General features: G+C 51.8%; 2 protein-coding genes and 1 long non-coding RNA gene across 6 annotated transcripts in view; 1 reads left to right on the top strand and 2 right to left on the bottom strand.

Moving 5' to 3' along the window:
• Positions 1 to 512: 512 nt before the first annotated feature.
• On the bottom strand, positions 513 to 5896 carry KIAA0040 (KIAA0040 ortholog). 3 transcript variants are annotated; one of them, XM_052666196.1, is made up of 2 exons: positions 5785 to 5896; positions 513 to 2379 (listed from the first exon to the last, which is right to left on the bottom strand). In XM_052666196.1, exon 2 carries the CDS (start codon positions 2280 to 2282, stop codon positions 1947 to 1949), a length of 336 nt encoding a protein of 111 aa, XP_052522156.1. In that variant the 5' UTR covers positions 2283 to 2379; positions 5785 to 5896; the 3' UTR covers positions 513 to 1946. The 3 variants fall into 3 exon arrangements, with proteins under 3 accessions (XP_052522156.1, XP_052522157.1, XP_052522158.1); XM_052666197.1 differs by lacking the exon at positions 5785 to 5896 and adding an exon at positions 5326 to 5678; XM_052666198.1 differs by lacking the exon at positions 5785 to 5896 and adding an exon at positions 2662 to 5297.
• Positions 5897 to 5934: 38 nt separating this feature from the next.
• LOC128072419 (uncharacterized) lies at positions 5935 to 11070 on the top strand. Its single transcript, XR_008202244.1, has 3 exons — positions 5935 to 6051; positions 7033 to 7156; positions 10661 to 11070. It is a non-coding gene; the product is annotated as an uncharacterized LOC128072419 (long non-coding RNA).
• A 59-nt stretch (positions 11071 to 11129) lies between these two features.
• Positions 11130 to 15752, bottom strand: part of TNR (tenascin R) — a 51856-nt gene continuing 47233 nt past the window's right edge. For both annotated transcript variants that reach the window (XM_052666155.1, XM_052666156.1), the window contains 2 exons: positions 15134 to 15297; positions 11130 to 14773 (listed from right to left, as the gene is read on the bottom strand). In XM_052666155.1, the coding sequence (XP_052522115.1) occupies positions 14654 to 14773; positions 15134 to 15297 (284 nt within the window). In that variant the 3' untranslated portion in view covers positions 11130 to 14653. The remainder of the gene's footprint in view (positions 14774 to 15133; positions 15298 to 15752) is intronic.

Raw genomic sequence — 15752 nt, 5'->3', positions numbered from 1 at the left:
AGTGCAGAATCCAGGTGAGAGACAGTTTTTATTTTCATTCATTTTCATGGAGGGATTAATTACTTAGTGGTACAGATGCCCACCATGCCTTTTGGAAAAACTCGGCTCCTTTTGCATGCCCAGTGCAGACAGCTACGAGGAGCTGCAGACACCACGAAATACTTGTCTGATAGAAATCAGCTGGGTTTCACCCTGTGCTGCAGAGCCTTCACACAGAGGAAAAAACAACAACAAAAAAAACCCCTGCAGCCTGAAATTCTGCTTTTCTTTTTCCCAGTACTTTTTGCCCTTGGGGAGAGGAGCTTGACTGTGTTCATTAACAAGGCGAGGCTAATAAATTTGATTAAGCTAAGCTGTTTCTTTAAGAAAACTTCAAGCTGCACAGCTGTCTGCAGGCAGAGAGGCACAGCACATCTGACCACTAAGCCCTCCCAGCGTCTTATCTAGGGCCAGGGAACAGATACAAGAAAAATTTCCCCATGAAAATAAACACAACTGCTAGAGGCACAGCATTTGTTTGCAGTTTTAGTCATTTATTTTTGTACAAAAAAAAAAAAAAAGCTAGAAAAATGTTTTGTTTTGTTTTTTCTCCTGTTGTATGGACTCTTTAGGAAAAGGCTGATACTGAAATGCAGTTGTGGGGAGGCAGTGCAGTGGGGTGGGGGGGGTGGTTGCAGCCGCGTTTCCGTACCATGCTGCTCTTGCCTTGGTGCTCAGATGGCTGTCACCCTGCTGATAGACACATCTCTCTTGCTTTTGTCTTGAGATGCAGTGGTTCAGTGCATGGTTTGGCCAAAACTGGGGAAAAGTACCTGGGTGGGGGACGGATGTACGTGTGGCAAAGCCTGAAAGTTTTCTACCATTATACATTGCTTCCTGTTTTGGAGGAGGAGGGAGTCACTTATTTCAATGGTCATAAAGTAAACTGGAATATAAGGCACATATGGGGGCAATTTAAAGCCCTTGTGTGGTGAGGAGCTTTGAGGCTGTCACCAGTGCAGCCAGACAGAGCCAAGCCCCGTGACGTGATGTTAGCACCACCACCCTGCTGGAGTTGCACAAACTGGGATGGGTGGCACAAGGAACTGCGAGGAGCTGCTGGCTTTGCCAGGAAGAGAGAGGAAGGAGATGGAGAGGGAGATGAGTGCAAGGTCCAGTACCAGCTGTGCTGATGGCCATGCAGCAGCTGGCAGTGGTGTGTGCTTGTGGGTCTGTGCGTGCCCCTGATGTATGGCATGGGGAGGACTGTGCTGGGAAAGTGTCTGCTGCTCCAATAGCAATTCAGTGCACCAAGCCCTGTAATAGAGGGGCCTTTGGTCCTGCTCCTTAGTAGTCATTCAATAAATAACTCTAATAGCCATAGCTAAGCTGTTACACAGCGTCAGCTTACGTCTCCGCTCCTGCAGTAGCATAGAGGTGATGCAGACTTTGCTGCAGTATGATGGGCTCTTTAAAAGCAAGTCTGTACAAAAAAAAGTCTTTTAAGGAAGACTTTTTAGATGCTGGTGAAAAAGGGCTGGTCTTGCAACTTCCTGGCTCCTTCCTGCCTTGGGCTGAGTGGCAGCATGGCCTTCTGCTTTGCTGCCTTAGGTTGGGACTTGAGGTTTCTGAGGTTGGGCTGAGTGCATCCTGCGAAACTCGTATTGCTTTTGATTTGGAGGTGGAGGGCCAGGATGTCTGCACTGTACTGTAATGCTGCACTCGCCTTGCATCTCCGAGGTGAGAGTGAGCGTGGCCCCATGGTGGCTCAGCAGGCTGTCTGTCCTTTGCAGAGGGTTTCACCTTGGTGGGGGGCACAAACCCGTGTCTACAGGCCTTGCTCTGTGCCCGCCCTCTGATACCCCACTGATGGGCTGAGCCTCTTTTCAAAGTCACCATAAAGTGGCAGCAGTTTGGGCATCTCCTTGTAGCACAGCTGGAAGGACCGGAGACATCAGAGTTGGTCGCTAGATAGGCAGAGACGGCCTCTTGTCTAGCAAGAGCAGCTTGGGCTGAGCCGAGATCCACAGGTCCTCCTCATCCTTCTTCTTCTTCTTCTTCTTCTTCTTCTTGTTCCTCTCGGCCTGCAGCTGCCCGTTGCTGCTGGGGCTGTCCCTCTTCGTGCTCTGTCTCCTCCAGTGGGAGAAGCAGCAGTGGCAGCAGATGAAGATGGACGCGATGAGGACGACAAAGGGCAGGCCCAACAGCACCGCGAGGCAGACGGTGTTGAAGACGCCCTCCTTGTGCTTGGTGCGAACAAGTTCCAAGATGGAATTAAAGAAAGAGCTGATCTTCTGCTCCATGCTGGCTCTCGGGCAGGATTCCTCTTTTATGGCTCCTCAGGATATGTTTGACTCCTGTGAGGAGCTAACAGGCTGCACGAGCTGCTCTGGATGGTGCCTGCAGAGACAAGAAATCACTCAGATCAGGTGCCTGCGCCCTCGGCATGTTTTTCTTTTCCCAGAGCTGCCAGCACTGCCAAAGCCTCTGCAGGGCGAGAGGTCTGTGCCCACAGAGTCCAGCCAGGAATCGCTCTATGGAGGAGCATTCAGGTGGGTGAGAGCCTGCAGAACCCAAGCAGATCACCCACGGCTCAGCGTGGGACTCTAGTCCCCGGAAAGCAGCCTCATGCCCCCCAGGGGCTGTCTGCAGTGCCTGGGCTGAGAAGCCTCCATGACTCACCTGGGAATTGCTCCAAGGCTTGGGCAGGGCTGAGGAGCATTTTTGTGGCATGACGTGAGGTTTTCCTCCCCCTCAAGGAGGGAGAGGTGCTGCTGAGCCCCAGGTTTTTGGGGAAGCCCTCCTGCAGTAGAGGCGGCCAGGGTAAGGGAGCTGCTGCCTCTACTCCCAACCACCCTCTGTTCCTGCTCGAGGGCCAGGCAGAGCTCCTGGGGGTTTTAAGCCAAGAATTTGGAGGTCATTGAGTTAAGGTTTATATAGATGGAAAGTCAGCAGGAGCAACATCAGGCTCTGAGAGCAAGTTTCACCCTGATTTGGCATTTTACATCGGTGTCTCGTTGCTTTGCTTTTGCCTTTGGTAGTCCAGCCCCACAGTCTCTCAAGGGAGTATGGAAGCCCCTATTGTGCACCACAGGGGAAGCTGGGACACAGCAAAAGGAAAACTAAGACTTTCACAAGGCAGCAGCTCAGACATACAGCCAGACATACGCACAAAGGTGTCACAGAGGAGCTGCTTGCCTTCACTAATAGACCTAAGGTGAAGGGGAGAAACGCTAATCAGAGCATTTCTCTGGCACCTGAACTCCGTTTGCTGTATCCACTGAATTGCTGGTTCTCCTCCTCTAGGGAGCAGTGGGAAGGGCCCCAAGCTTAAACCTCCATCTCTCCAGTGCTGCCCTTCCCTGTTCATGTATCGCTGCAGTGGTACCTGCTATCTCCAGATACCCCTGTACTAAGCATTTGGTTTCCTGCAACACTTTGGGTGCATGCGCACCCAGCCTATCTCCTAACAACCACCAAAGCTATCTGATCCAAAAGAAAAACCATAAAAGCCCGACAGCCTCCAGCACAGCACCTGCGACCTGCCAAGGGGAAGCAGCACTGTGGTGGGCAGGTTCCAAATGGCAGCTCAGAGGCAAAAATCCTGTCACTGCTCCACTGCCTACTTCATGCATGGTAAAAAAGGAATTAAAAAAGCCTTGTTCCCAGGAGGGGTAAGAAAAAGTCCCTGGGTGCTCGTGGTGCTTCCTACTGCCCACTGCTTTGCAAGAAAAGGGCATGGAGGAGTGCAGAGAGCACTTCTTTGAGCTGTGCTTGTCCCAGATTTCCTCCTCTCTGAGACCATTTTTAGTGCAGATGTCGTAAGGTTAAATGGCCATACAAATAAACAGAGCAGCTTTCCCTTGGCTTGAATCGTCTGCCTGAAGCAGGTTTGCCATTTATCCATGAATATCCTGACAGCCTGCTATCCAGGCAGGAACACTGGGATCCTATGATGCACTTCATTCCAAAAAGCTTCTAAAGAAAGAAAAGAAAGAAAAGAAAAAAGCAAAAAAACCCAACCGCCTCAATTTCAGACAAAACAGGATGTTCAATTTTACTCCTGCCCTAAGCCGCTTCATGTTTACTGCCTGTAAACTTCAGGGGAGGGAAGGAGGGCTGGGACTTCCTTTTAAGCTCATAATTAATTGTTTGCAGTGGGGGGAAAGAAAAAAAAAGGAGAGAGTCCTTTGAAATGTTTCCATTTGAAAATGGATCTGAATGTGGGGAAAAAGCCCTCACTGGCTGTTTAGTCTGCAGGGTGAGGCTGGCAGCTGGGACCCCTGCAGGGTGGGATAGCAGAACCAAGGGGTGATGCATCCTTGCAGGGCAAGCAGAGGCACGGCACCCAGCATGACAGCCAGGCTGCCTTGTAGCACTGCTGCTTTTCAAATGCCTTTTCTTTTTGGTGCGTGCATCGCCTTTTGTGTTGTGGATGAAGAGATGCCTGTGCGCTACATGAAGGGGTTCTTCTGTTACTAAATAAATAAATAGGAGAGGGGAGAGCAGGAAAACGGGTGCCTTGTTGAGCCTGAGTGCTGGGGTTAGCCGAGGCCACCCGTTGCTAGCTCAGTGCCTGCCTTCCTGCACGCAGCCCTTCCTTCTCACTGCTTTTTAGGAAAGTTTAGCGCTGCTGCCCCGTTTAATGCTGCAGCAGCAGCATCTCCCTTTGGAGAAGGATGGAGGGGCAGAGCCACAATCCAAGCTGTGATCCAGGATGGGTGTGAGCATACACGGAGCTGCCGGTGGGAGGTCGTCGTGTTTCTGGGCCAAGAACCATCAACTGGGCCAGGAGGCACTTGGAGACAGGGCAGTGTCTGGGAGGGCTGCTCAGCGCCTGCTAAATGCGTTCTTTGTGCTGGGGAAGTGTTGGCAGCGCATCAGGAGGAGGCTGACAGGAGAACTGACTCGGGAGGTCCTGCAGTAGGGTTTGGAGCTGATGTGTGTGCCTCTCCTGTTGGGGTTTTTGGAGGTGGGGACCTAGCTCTGCATCCTTTAATCCACCTCAGCTGGAAGCAAACTGGTTTTAAGGACAGAGCATCTCCTGCATTACAGGGGAGGGGAAGCAAGCTGGGGGGCACAGGCTGGGCACAGGGAACCTAGCACAGGCAGCCTGGCTTGCCCACATCCGCGGCACAGCAACCACAGCTGTGCAAGGAACTGCAGGGCCTCTGCAGATGAGGTCAAGGGCTGGGAGTCACTGTGCACCAAGCCAAGGTGCAATGTGTCCCAGGTCCCCTGGAGCCCGCGAGCTCCGTGACGCAGCCGGTACGCATGCGGAACACCGCCGGTTTTCCCTGTTTGCACCTGCAGATTGGAAGGCAGCGGGGTGAAGCCATCGCAGACCTGGAAGTGGTGAGCAGCAGCAGCAGCAGCCCTGCCGTCATCCGCTTCAAACGCTGCAAAGCAAACGTGTGCTGCGAGCCGCCGCACGGACCAGAACTTCACCCCGTGCCCCGAAGGCTCACGGCTACGGCCCGGCATGAGCGCTCCCTACGCGGCTGCTGCTAACGGGGTTAAAGCGAAAGCACGGGCTGAGCTGCACGAAGCACAGCACGGACCTCGCCCGGCACTGTGCCACAGCGGCCACAAGACCCTCTCTATGCCCACACCATTGTCATCAAGAGCCCCGCGAGCGCGGCTCCACCTGGCTCAGCCCCGGAGCCCAGCTGCCAACCGAGGGAGTCGACAGCATCTCCTGCGTCCCTTCCGAGGTGGCAGCCGCGGTCACCCCAACACCTCGCACCCCCATCCCGCACCTGGGCACCCCGCAGGAGGCTCCGCGTGCCGCCGGCCCGCACCTACCTCGTCCCGCCGAGCAGAGGGAATGGGCCGCCCGCCCCACAGCCTCCGCCCCCGGCCCGGCCCCGGCGGGGCTCCCCCCGCTCCGCCCCGGTGCTGGCTGCGCTCCCGGGCCCTAGAGGAGGAGCTGAGGGGACGGGGCGGACGGCCCGAGGGGAGCCGGGCTCACAGCGCGGGGTTTGGGCACAGCGAGCAGGAACTGGAGAGAGCTGCCCTTAGACGGGACGGACTGCGGAGGAGGCGGCTTCCCTGCAGGGCGGTGCTCGGAGGGTTCGGTGCTTTCCAGACGTGATTCCTGCTCGGTTTCGAACACCCCCACCCCTCCCACTTTAGGCTTTCCTTCCCGTTTCTCTTTTATCTGCTCACGAGGGATAACCTGGATCCGCCGTAGCCCCGTGCGCTGTGCTGGCGGCCGGGCGTGCTGTGACTGGAAGAGCGCACAGCTGGGGTTGTCCCGGCCACAGCAAGCGGGGCAAACCCCACGCCTGTTTGATCCTCCTTAACTAGAAGTGGCCATTTTTAGCGGCTTCAGGGCCAGCATAGCTGCAGGTGTTGGGCCATGGGCTCGTTGCCCTGTACTGTGGCTCAGTCCTTTCTTGTTGCTGGCTGACTTTGGCAGAAGCCTCACCAAGCAAGGAACTGCTGAGCCCCAGCCTTTGGGGCCCCAAGTGCCCCAATGCCCAGCTCTCAGGTTTTGCCAGTGAAGGTTCAGGTTGGATATTAGGAACAATTACTTCTCCAAAAGAGCAGTGATGCAGTGGCACAGCCGCCCAGGGAGGCGGTGGGTCACTGTCCCTGGAGGTGTTACAGACCCATAGAGATGTGGCCCTGAGGGATGTGGTTAGTGAGCAGTTTTGGAGGCAGGTTGGACTCGATGGTCTTTTGAGGTCTTTTCCAACCTGAATGGTTCTATAACTTACAAGGATATCTGAATACCTCATATCCTCTTTCCAGTGGTGGTCTGGAACAGATGCATTACAAGAAAAAAACAAAACAAAACAACAACAACAAAAAAAAAAACAGCCAAATTTTGGGGGTTTGAACCTGTCACCTGTTAGTTTCATTCAGCCTCCCCACTTCCCTATCAGTGAGGCCGCTCTTACTCAGCAAGCACGAGTGCTGGGGATGGAAACAAAGATGCAGTGACCATGCAGAGGGGATGTGATGGAGCTGGTGACTGATGGCTCTGCCCTTGGGCAAGATGTGGCCACTGCTGCTCGTACTGAACTCTCTGGGTGCTTTGTTTTCCAGAAGTAGCACCAAGTCAGAGGAAGCTGTGACTCAGAGGCTGATGAATCACTCCTGCTCCGGATTACACGGCTTTTTTCCTCCTCCTGGGCCTCCAGCACGGACTGAGGAGCCCAGTGTCTCATTGGTAAGAATCCTTTTAAAGCTGGAATGAGACCTGAACATTTGGGAAACACTGCAATGACTGGTGGTGAAAACGCTGCTGTAACACATCGGTGCTCCACAAGCAGGGCTCTGCATCCCACGGGACCCATAGGATCCGCCAGCACATGGCCTATTTTTAACCCAAAACACGCAGTCCCCCAGGATGTTGTGTTTTCAACCCACATCCGTGCACCCTCACCCTCCTCGCAGCCTCACTACAGCAAAATTTCCCCCCTCCAACACAGAGCAGAACTGCTGCTCATGGGCACACCTTCCCCTCTGCTCTGTTTGCACACTGTGGCGCAGCTCAAAGTAAGCAATGGAAAACTCTGCTCTCAGGGAAACATTCCTCTCATTTTTCCCCGATGCTTCTGCCTTTTCCCTCCTTCTCCCCCTCCCAGCAAAAAGAAAGGAGAAAAAAAAAAAAAAAAAAAAAAAGGAAAAGGAGGCTGCAGTTTAAATGCTAAAAATAAAGCTGCCCGGTCGCTTGCTGGATAAAAATAGCGGCCCCTGGTATTTATTTGAGCAGCAGCAGTCGCCTTTCCGGCTTTGGAGCAGAGCTCAGGAGGAGGATGGGGAGGGCGATGCTTGAGGCCAGGTGGTGGGCACAGAAGCTGCATTGGGTTTGGCTTGAAGTCAGGCCTTCCTCCACCTGGGGCAGTTCTCCAGGGGCAGGACAGGCCCCAGTGCGCTGGGTTCCATCTGTCTGCCAGGGAGCTGTGCCCCCACAAGTGCCTGTGGCTCCCGCACCCGCAGCGATGTGGATGCTGCTCCTGTGCTGTGCGGGGCTGTCAGGCTGAGCACCCCCTGTTAAAAGGAGGATTTGTTTGGGACATTCCAAACAATTGGTGGTTGCTGTGTGTGTGTGAGCAGGAGCTCCTTCCTGAGGAAATCCCATGGCAGCAGGAGGTGGGGAGAGCGGAACTGCCTGCAGGAGCTGTATGGGGAGCAGCCTGAGGATGAGGTGGTGCTCTGGCATGGAGATTGGGCAGTGGGGTAACGCTCCCCCAGCACCATAATGGGCTGGACCTCAGGGCTGGACTTCTTGGGAATGTCAACCACATGCTCGAGGATGAAAAATGCTGGGATGTGGGCCTTCCTACCCGAGGGCTGTATCTGACCTGGTTTGCTGTCTGTTGGGATTGCTCACTGCAAAGCAGAATCCCAGGGGTTAATGGCTTGGAGCGGAGGTGTGGTTGGGCTGCTTGGATTCTGTTGTGTTGTTGTTTTTTTTTTAATCTCATGCTACTCTGAACACCTGGTTTCTGCCTGATGAGAGCTGCCAAGATGTTTTTTTTTTTTGGGTAGGAATGTGCTTGTAATGATGGGAGCAGGGCACAGCCCTCTGCATTGCGCTCCGTCCCTCTGCTGCCGCTGAGCATTGGGCACCCCTCAGTGTCAGCACCCCAAACTTGAGCCGAGCAGAGCAGCAGCAGGGCAGGGCAATGCCATTCCTTTAAAAAATAGCAGACACCATTTTTCTTTTTTTTTTTTTTTAATAAATATTTTTTTAATCTCACATTCAGCACAAAGCCTCGTTGCGAGCAGCGTAAGACCTCAGTGTTTGGGGCCCGATGCTGCCCCACGGCTCTGCTCTATGGGGACCGTGCAGCTGGGGCAGGGGGGAAATGAAAGCAAGATGCAAATCGTTGGAGGGGAGAGAGGACAAACAGCCAGAGGCCTTTCTCCTGTGGGTGTTTTACCTCTCCCTGACCCCCTCAAGGGACAACAGGTGCCTTTCTTTGGTGATGCTCAAAGCTTTGCATGGTGCTAGGATCAGTGGGCAGGCAGGAGGATGCAGCTTCAATATTTCTGCCTTGATTACCATGTATATCCCCTATGCTTTTATCAAGAGAAACTGCTGGAATAAATTGGAAGTGGCACAGTGTGTTTGTATAGGTGGGAAAGGGAACAGCCCATGGGCTGCCCTTACCTCTCTCCCAATCCCACAGAGAGGATAATGGATCAATGAAAATTAAAAGCCCTACATTTGGATTTGATTAAAAGAGAGATTTTTTTTTAATGCCCTGCATAATGATGTGGTAGCGCTTGTAGCTATAGGAGTCGGAGAGATAAAAAGGGGAATGAGGGTTTTAAATGGATGATGAGCACATTCAGGCTTACGAGGGGGAATAAAAACCAAGAAACAAACATTAGAAACAGGGCTGTAAGGAAATATCACGTTCTGCAAGGCATCAAACATGGCAGGTGAGCAGCCCAAGCTCAAGAAACTTAGCACTTTGTCTGCAGGGCACTGGGTGCTTTCCCAGCCCCCTAAGCTGGAAAGCAGAGAAGGGGGGATGGCATTGGGGGTTTGGGATGGGGGGTTACAGCTGCTGTTGCTCAAGTGCCAGGCTTGGAGTCAATGCTTACAGACTGGCCGAGAACCCTTGTGTGCCCTCCTGATGTTTGCTGGTGGGACAAAGTTCCCAAGCATCACTCATGCAAGAAGGGGACTTTGGTAAGAGGGCTCTGATGAAATATTTGGGTACAAAGTGCAGATGGGGTGGCGGGCAGCACAGTGCTTGACTGGAGCTTGGCCCCAGGAGGAAAGGGGCTGCTGTGCAAAGCCCAGGCATTATGCTTCTTGGAGAGGCTGGGAATGGGAATGGGACATCTTACCATGTGTGACCCCATCTGGAATGTGCTGGACTTAGTATCATCACTGCATGCAATAAGTGCATGTGCCATGCAAAAAATGTGCTGTGCAGGGGTTGTAGGGTGATGGGCTGGGTGGGCACCGGTGGTGGGTGATGGGGTTGGTGTGGTGGGGTTCAGGACTGCCCTGGCCTGAAGGAGGAGTATATGGGGAATATGGGAAAGGGCTTGTGGCAGCCTGGCCCCCTCCTTATCCAGTCTGAAATGTGTTGGAGAGCAGTGGCCTCACTTAGGGGTCATACAGGGCACCCACCAGGTTGGGTTGCTGAGATGCAAAGCACAGTCAGCTTTAGCAGCACAGGTGGTGGGACACCTCTGGGTGTTACCCACAGTGATCACTGCTGCCCAGATGGGCACCACGATGGAGACTGAGATGTCTTCTACCTCCTACATCTCCAGAAGACTTTGTGATCCTTGGTGCAAATTGGAGCTGAGGTTTTTCATTGGCACAGGATTCGTTTGATGCCAATGGCTGAGCTCCAGGCTTTGCTATTCCTCTCCCCACAGCAGTGGGGCTGCAGATGTGCCCCGTGCTCTGCAGTTCCCTTTTTTCTCTCCAATTGGAGTAAGAAACAGGAGCATAGAAAGCACCGCAAAGCAAATTCCCCTGGTTTTGTCTCCCTGGAATTAAATTTAGCAGTCTGGCAGAAGTTCTGCCAGTTCTTTGGGGTTTTCTCATTCTGGTTGGCTGCACGGTGAACATGAAAATTTAAGATGTGAGATCTAAATAAAGCCTGCACGTGGAATGAAGGGAGGCTTCCCATACTCTCTGAGATTCACACTTGTCTTGGAGGTTTTGCTAAACCCATGCTGTGTTTTGTTTTACCAGGAGCACGTTCTGCCAGGAAGGTGCTGATGGAGGAAGGGTACCTTGCAATGGGGCTTCAGCCCTCGAGTCACAGAATTGTAGAACCATTCAGGTTGGAGAAGACCTCTCAGATCCCCAAGTCCAACCCCAACCCACCACACCATGCCCACATCCCTCAGTGCTACATGTTCGTGGTTCACAACACCTCCAGGGATGGTGACCCCGCCACTCCCAGGGCAGCCCGTGCCACTGCATCACCACTTCTTTGGATGAGTTTTTCCTAATATCCAACCTGAACCTTCCCTGGAACAATAGAAGGCCATCACCTCTCATTCCTCCCCTTTTGTTGTTTCTTCCCAGAGAGGCACACAGCTCACTCGTTTGGTATCTTTTATTAATGTATAGAAAATGCATTAAAAAAAGGAACTATACATAGCCTAAGAGCGGTCAAGACTAAAAATACTAGTTAACAATGGTTAACAAGCGTCGATCCCATTCTCCCAGCTACGTTTTCATTATGGGGTGGGGGAGGGTTGTTTAATATATTATTTATTTATATTATTTATTTTCTCTCTTTATGCATTTATCTGCTTTCATCTTCCCCTCATTTGGCTGCACTGGTCTGCGTTTGGTTCATCAAGATCTCTCCAAAGGGTTTCGTTGCCTATATTCTTCCGTTGCCTTTCTGTGTTGTTTAGTTTTTAATTTCTGAAGGAGTAAACACAATTGCAGTGTAACACCTGTACATGAGGCTCTGCTTTTTGCTTGGTTGGTTCTATCCCCATGTCACCATCCCTCTGTCAAACCTCTGACACCTGTATAGCTCTGAGCTGGGCAGGGACATGCCATTCATCCATGTGGGCTTACTTGGGTTTGGTGACCCTACTACAGGTGGTTGGTTGGTAGAAATGGGGCTGGGCTTGGTCCTGGGGCACAGCCTTTGGTTGGGGAGGGGGGTATAAGCATGGATTAAAGTTTTTTGGGGTGAGAACTTTTTGCTGGCAGTATCTGACAGGGTGAAGGCTACTGAGTGCTCTTGGAGGTGTGTGGTCATCCCAGGGTGTGATGTGCTGGGGTCTGGAAAAGGGAACCCGGCTGGTGTGGAGATGAGATGCTGGGTGGGTGCTGGGGCTCCTGCTGCTCTTCTGCAGGCTGCCTGAACCTCTGTCTCACATGGTGTGAATATTGCTTTGGGAAGGAGCTGAGAGCGCATTTAGACTTGTACTGCGCTTTGTGATGCCCACAGTAAAGCAGCACAAAGAGGAGGAGCAGAGGTGAAGGCTCTGATGCTCTTGAAGCATCCTCCTGCCAAAACCCCGCTATCTTTGGGGAAGCCCCCACTCCATTATTCCTCCATAAATGCTGCCCTAAGTGTCACTTCACTGAATGCAGCTCTTCCTTTCAGGCCTTCTTGTCTTTGGTCATGCAGTAAAGCAGCGTGTAGTGGAAAGGTGGACGTCAGGTGGGAACAGAAACAGAGGGATAACCACATTGGGAAAGAGATGAGAGGGTCCCTTGGTGTTTCCTTCTGGTGTTTAGGGTTCAGAAACAAGAGGCGGCTTTGGAAGGCTGTGGAGGTGCTGGAGCATGTGGTCTTCTGCAGGGTGAAGGGCTGACACGCTGCTGGTGCTGTGGGCTTTGGGATGTGACAGCAGCAGGGCAAAGGGGCCCTGACCCATCAGGATGGTGGTGGAAGGAAGCAGAGCTGGTGACGTTGAAAGGAGAATTGGGAAGAAGCCAGGTTTTCTGGCTTGTAACAACCCTTTTGTTTTCCTGAAAGAACTTGTTTTGTTTCACTGAAAGATTGAATATTGTCCCCAGGGGTGTCCTTCAGACTTGGCGACAGAGCTGTGTTGGCCAGACCCTCCTGTCCCAGCTGCAGGACCACAGGATGATGGATGTGAGCAGAGAGGGAGGGACGCATATCAGGACATCTACTGTGAGAATAACCAGCCTCTTTGAGGATCTTCTTTTGAGCCTCCTGGAAAAGCAAGGCAGGTTTTGATTTTCTGTTTGTTTTGTGCTTATGAAAACAATTTTCTTGCCTTCCCCTTGATAGCCAGTGTTGAGTTACCATTTTTTTTTTTTTCACTGCCATCTCTTTGTTACACCTGGGTGGAAAAGCAAACAGCTCAGTCCTGAACAGGAGATGAACACCATCCACCACTAACCTCTGTTCCTAGCTGTAACTGCTGTACTATGGCACTTTATTTAGGGTACTTCTTACCTGTAAACTCTTGGTTATGGGGAAAATGTTACTGTGTTGGTCTAGCAGGAGGCCTCTTCAGTTTTAATCAGTCCTGTCTGCTGCTTTTTGGGATCTTTAATGGGGCAGGCTGCTCAGGTGGACTGAGATATTGCCATCAGTGACGCTGCAGAGATCTCAACATGTGCAGCCTCCTGCCTGGCTTGTGCCCCAGCTGCTGGACTCAGCACCAAGCAGTACTTGGTGAGTACTGATTAAAATCTGATTTGTGACAGCAGGCTGTGAGCTGCCCACCTTGGGGCAGGAACCCATGTCTAATCCTGACCTCGGGGCCAGCTGAGGTTGTGTGCCCAGCATGGACAAAGGGGCTGGATTCCTGCTTAATGCCCTCCTTCAGCTCCGCAGGGTGATGAGTAACGTCAGCAAATCAAGGAGCATGACCATGAAAGAAACACTGGCCTGAATTATAAGCTACTGTAAAGATGCCTTTATGTTGCCATCTGGAAGATGTTTCCTGAGACAAAGCAGCTTCAGTGTGATAAAATCAAAAAGCAATGTTTAGCCTTTGTAATTCTGCCTCAGCTGTGCATCCAGCGATGGGCTGCATTGTCCTGGGACACATGGGTGACAAAGCTCTGCATTGAGCAGAGCCTCTGTGGAGTGATGGGTCCGTGGTGATGGCCAGTGGGGCACCACTGGGGCTCTGTGCAGGTGGCAGCAATGGCAGCAGAGCACAACAAAGTCTACCTGAGGTGTCCGTTTTCCGTAAGATAAGAGAAATTAAGAATGGGAAGAGTGAATGCGTCTGTTCTTTCAAGGGTCTCCAGGTGCTCCAAAATCTAAATGGGCCAAGCCTTCTTTTGAGGAGGGAAGTAGTTGATTTCCCATGAGAAAGATGGTGATACCAAGGCACTGAGATTTGGGTCCCTCTTATGATGGAAGCATGGAGGGATAGAGAGAAAGCAACAAGCCTTTCTCAGCATGCACTTGTCTTCCCTTGGCTGTGCTGTCATCATCCCCTGCTGCATCCGGGTCCCTGAACATGGCATGACATAACTGCTGGCTTCAGGCTGAGCTCTGGCTGTGCGATGGCTTTTTTGGTTGCTGGTCCTTCACTGTGGCTCTTTGGTTTGGGACCAGCGACCGCTGTGAATGACATCATGGTGGCATAAAGAAGTAGCAGAAGAAACGGACCCTAATGATGACTTCAAGACTGAAAGAATTGATCTTCTTTTTAACTCAGTCTATCATCTTCTCTTTTCTTCTTTTTCTCTCGAGCTCAGTAACCCAAACACATTGCCATGGGCTTGAAGTGTGACAGCTTGCTTATTGAAGGATGGTGTCTATAGGGACTCAGGGCCTCCCTGCTGAGAAAAGACAGGGATGAGGGGGGAGGCCAGGTGTCCCTGGCTGTGCCTTGGGGTAGAAATGATGGCACTAGGGTCCCCTTCTGGGAAGGCTTCTGCCACCAGCCCTGTGACAAAAGTGTTGGACAGGGTTTGCTGGGGATTTCTAGGTCTTTTAACAAAAATATCAAAAAATCTCTCTGTCTCTTTCTCTTTCTTTTCATGTTAAGGGCCAGAGTATGGGGTTAGGGAGACTGGAAATTTGGTATTTCTCTGGGACAAATGCAAAGCAATGAGGTCTTTCTTTCCCCACAGCCTTTGCTTGTGCTGTGGTTCCCTCCAGGACTTGTGAGGGGTAGGTTGCTATCTCAGAGGAGGAGTATATTTTTTTCCCCTTTTCATATTATAAAATACAAACAAATGACAGAAAAGGTCAGGTGGTGGGAAGGGAGTTCTGCTGGCTCAGAGCTGTAGGGACCGTCGCTTCCTCCCAGAGATGTTACGATGGTTGTAAGGTCGCATCTTCATTTCCACAAAGGGGATGGAGAACTCGTGGCCTTTCCAATGGTACCAGTTAATTCCCTGGAAGGAGGAAGAAGTAAAGGGTACAAGCTTAGGATTTGGGGTAAAGAAAGGCATACACACACACAAAATGAAAGCGTGAGAGGAAGGAAACGAGCTTGGTTGCATAGAGAAACCAGAGGAAAACCCTGCTACTGGAAGAGCAAGAAACTCTTCTGCTGCACTGGCTTGCTTGTTTTTCATTTTTTTCCCACTGCCCAAAGGCTCCAAATGAGATCTGATGGATATATTTTGTAGTGTGACCTAAAAGAATGCCATGGCAAATGACCAAGGCAGCCCATGTAAGCGACCCCAGTGCCTCAACCATGCAGCCCAAGCCTGAAGAAATGCTGAAGGGTCTCAGCCCAGCTCTGCCCTTACCTGACTGTGCCTGGACTCTCCGTACTTGCCGTTGAGGTTGGTCCGGTGGCAGTTCTTATACCACCAAGCCCCCTTGTAGGACATGGCACAGTTGGTCACGGCCACGTCGTTGTCCCTGTCCTTGGTGGAGAAGGGACGGCCCTGGTGGTAGGTGAGGGAGTCCCCTGTGGAAAGAGATGCTGTTAAGGGGGATGGACCAACAAGCCTGCTTCTGGCTTGTGTGCCTCAACGCCATCTGGTCTTTCACGAGGAAATTCTGGTGTGTGTGGTAGCCTGTCAGTCAACAGCTCAAAGAGCTGAAGGGTGGTGGGATGGTGTGGGAATAGCGTTAATTGGGATTGCTCATGGTGGGTTAATCTGAGGTCCTCTGCTGTTGGTTTTGGGTCAGTACAGACCATAGGAAATCTTAGGGTTTGGAAGATAAAGTAGCAGTCTGTCGTATCTGAATTTCAGTGTTTCAGAAGTGAGCTAAAGCCCTTATTTCTTGGAGCCTGGATCTGCTGCATACCTTCAGGAATTTCCCTCCCTCCTTCCGTTTTGCTAACCAAAGGGACCTTCCCATTCTAGAGGAAACCAAGCATGTTTTTCTTCAACCAAAATGCTTGCCCTTCTTTTCTCC

The sequence above is a fragment of the Tympanuchus pallidicinctus genome, unplaced genomic scaffold (genome assembly GCF_026119805.1).
Source record: "Tympanuchus pallidicinctus isolate F22 unplaced genomic scaffold, pur_lepc_1.0 scaffold7, whole genome shotgun sequence".
NCBI classification, from domain to species: domain Eukaryota; kingdom Metazoa; phylum Chordata; class Aves; order Galliformes; family Phasianidae; genus Tympanuchus; species Tympanuchus pallidicinctus.
Note: the sequence above shows the minus strand (reverse complement) of the source record. Positions and strands in the feature narration are given on the sequence as shown.

Bases quoted from the DNA above. Each gene is read 5' to 3' on its own strand.
- KIAA0040 (XM_052666196.1), bottom strand. From the start codon at position 2,282: ATGGAGCAGAAGATCAGCTCTTTCTTTAATTCCATCTTGGAACTTGTT.